Source organism: Myotis brandtii, unplaced genomic scaffold (assembly GCF_000412655.1).
Source record: "Myotis brandtii unplaced genomic scaffold, ASM41265v1 scaffold423, whole genome shotgun sequence".
NCBI classification, from domain to species: domain Eukaryota; kingdom Metazoa; phylum Chordata; class Mammalia; order Chiroptera; family Vespertilionidae; genus Myotis; species Myotis brandtii.
The window spans coordinates 3,734,133-3,734,824 of record NW_005366214.1 but is presented as its reverse complement, the minus strand read 5'-3'; the positions used below and the strand labels follow the sequence as shown (position 1 = coordinate 3,734,824).

The 692-nt window shown below is 66.5% G+C and overlaps 1 protein-coding gene across 1 annotated transcript in view; it reads right to left on the bottom strand.

Annotated features, from left to right (window-relative positions):
• Window positions 1–688, bottom strand: part of SIX4 (SIX homeobox 4) — a gene marked incomplete at its 5' end in the record, with an annotated part of 11,880 nt that extends 11,192 nt beyond the window's left edge. The window contains one exon of the mRNA XM_014545950.1: window positions 174–688. Coding sequence (XP_014401436.1) covers window positions 174–688 — 515 coding nt within the window. The remainder of the gene's footprint in view (window positions 1–173) is intronic.
• Between the last annotated feature and the right edge of the window lie 4 nt (window positions 689–692).

The window sequence follows — 692 nt, the reverse complement described above, 5'->3', positions numbered from 1 at the left end:
CGCCCCCCCCCTTTCTGGGTCCAGGAGAGAGAGGTGGGGGGCGGGGAGAGGTGGGCAGCCGGACCAGGCTGGTGGGGAAGGTAAGCGCCATGTTTGCGAGCGCCAGGAGGAAAAGAAAGCTGGGAAGGGGGTGGGGGAGAGGAAGGGGGAGGAGGAGGAAAGTTGGCGCTCACCTTTTGGACTGGGTCTCCGAGGGGTTCCGATCGCGCTGCCGGCGGTTCTTGAACCAGTTGCTGACCTGGGTGAGGGAGAGGCCGGTGATCTTGGCCAGGTGCCGCTTCTCGGCCGGCGAAGGGTAGCGATTCTGCTTGTAGAGCTCCTTGAGCGCGTTGCGCGACTTCTCCTTGAAACAATACACCGTCTCCTCGCCGTCCCAGATGGTGCGGGGCAGGGGGAATTTCCTGCGCAGCCGGTACTTGTCCACGGCGCCCAGCGGCCGGCCGCGGGCTCGCTCGGCCTCGGTGTAGCGCGCTTTGTACCAGAGCTGCTGCAGCAGCGGGTGGTTGGCCGACTCGAAGCTGTGGCTCTCGAGGATGCTGTAGAGCTCGGGGTAGATGCCCTGGTGGAAGGCCACCAGCGCCCGCGCCTTCAGCAAGCTCTCGTTGCCACGTAGCAGGTCGCTCTGGGGCAGGGACCACAGGAACCGGGCCAGGCGGTCCAGGTTGCCCCCCTGCTGCAGCGCCTCGCACACG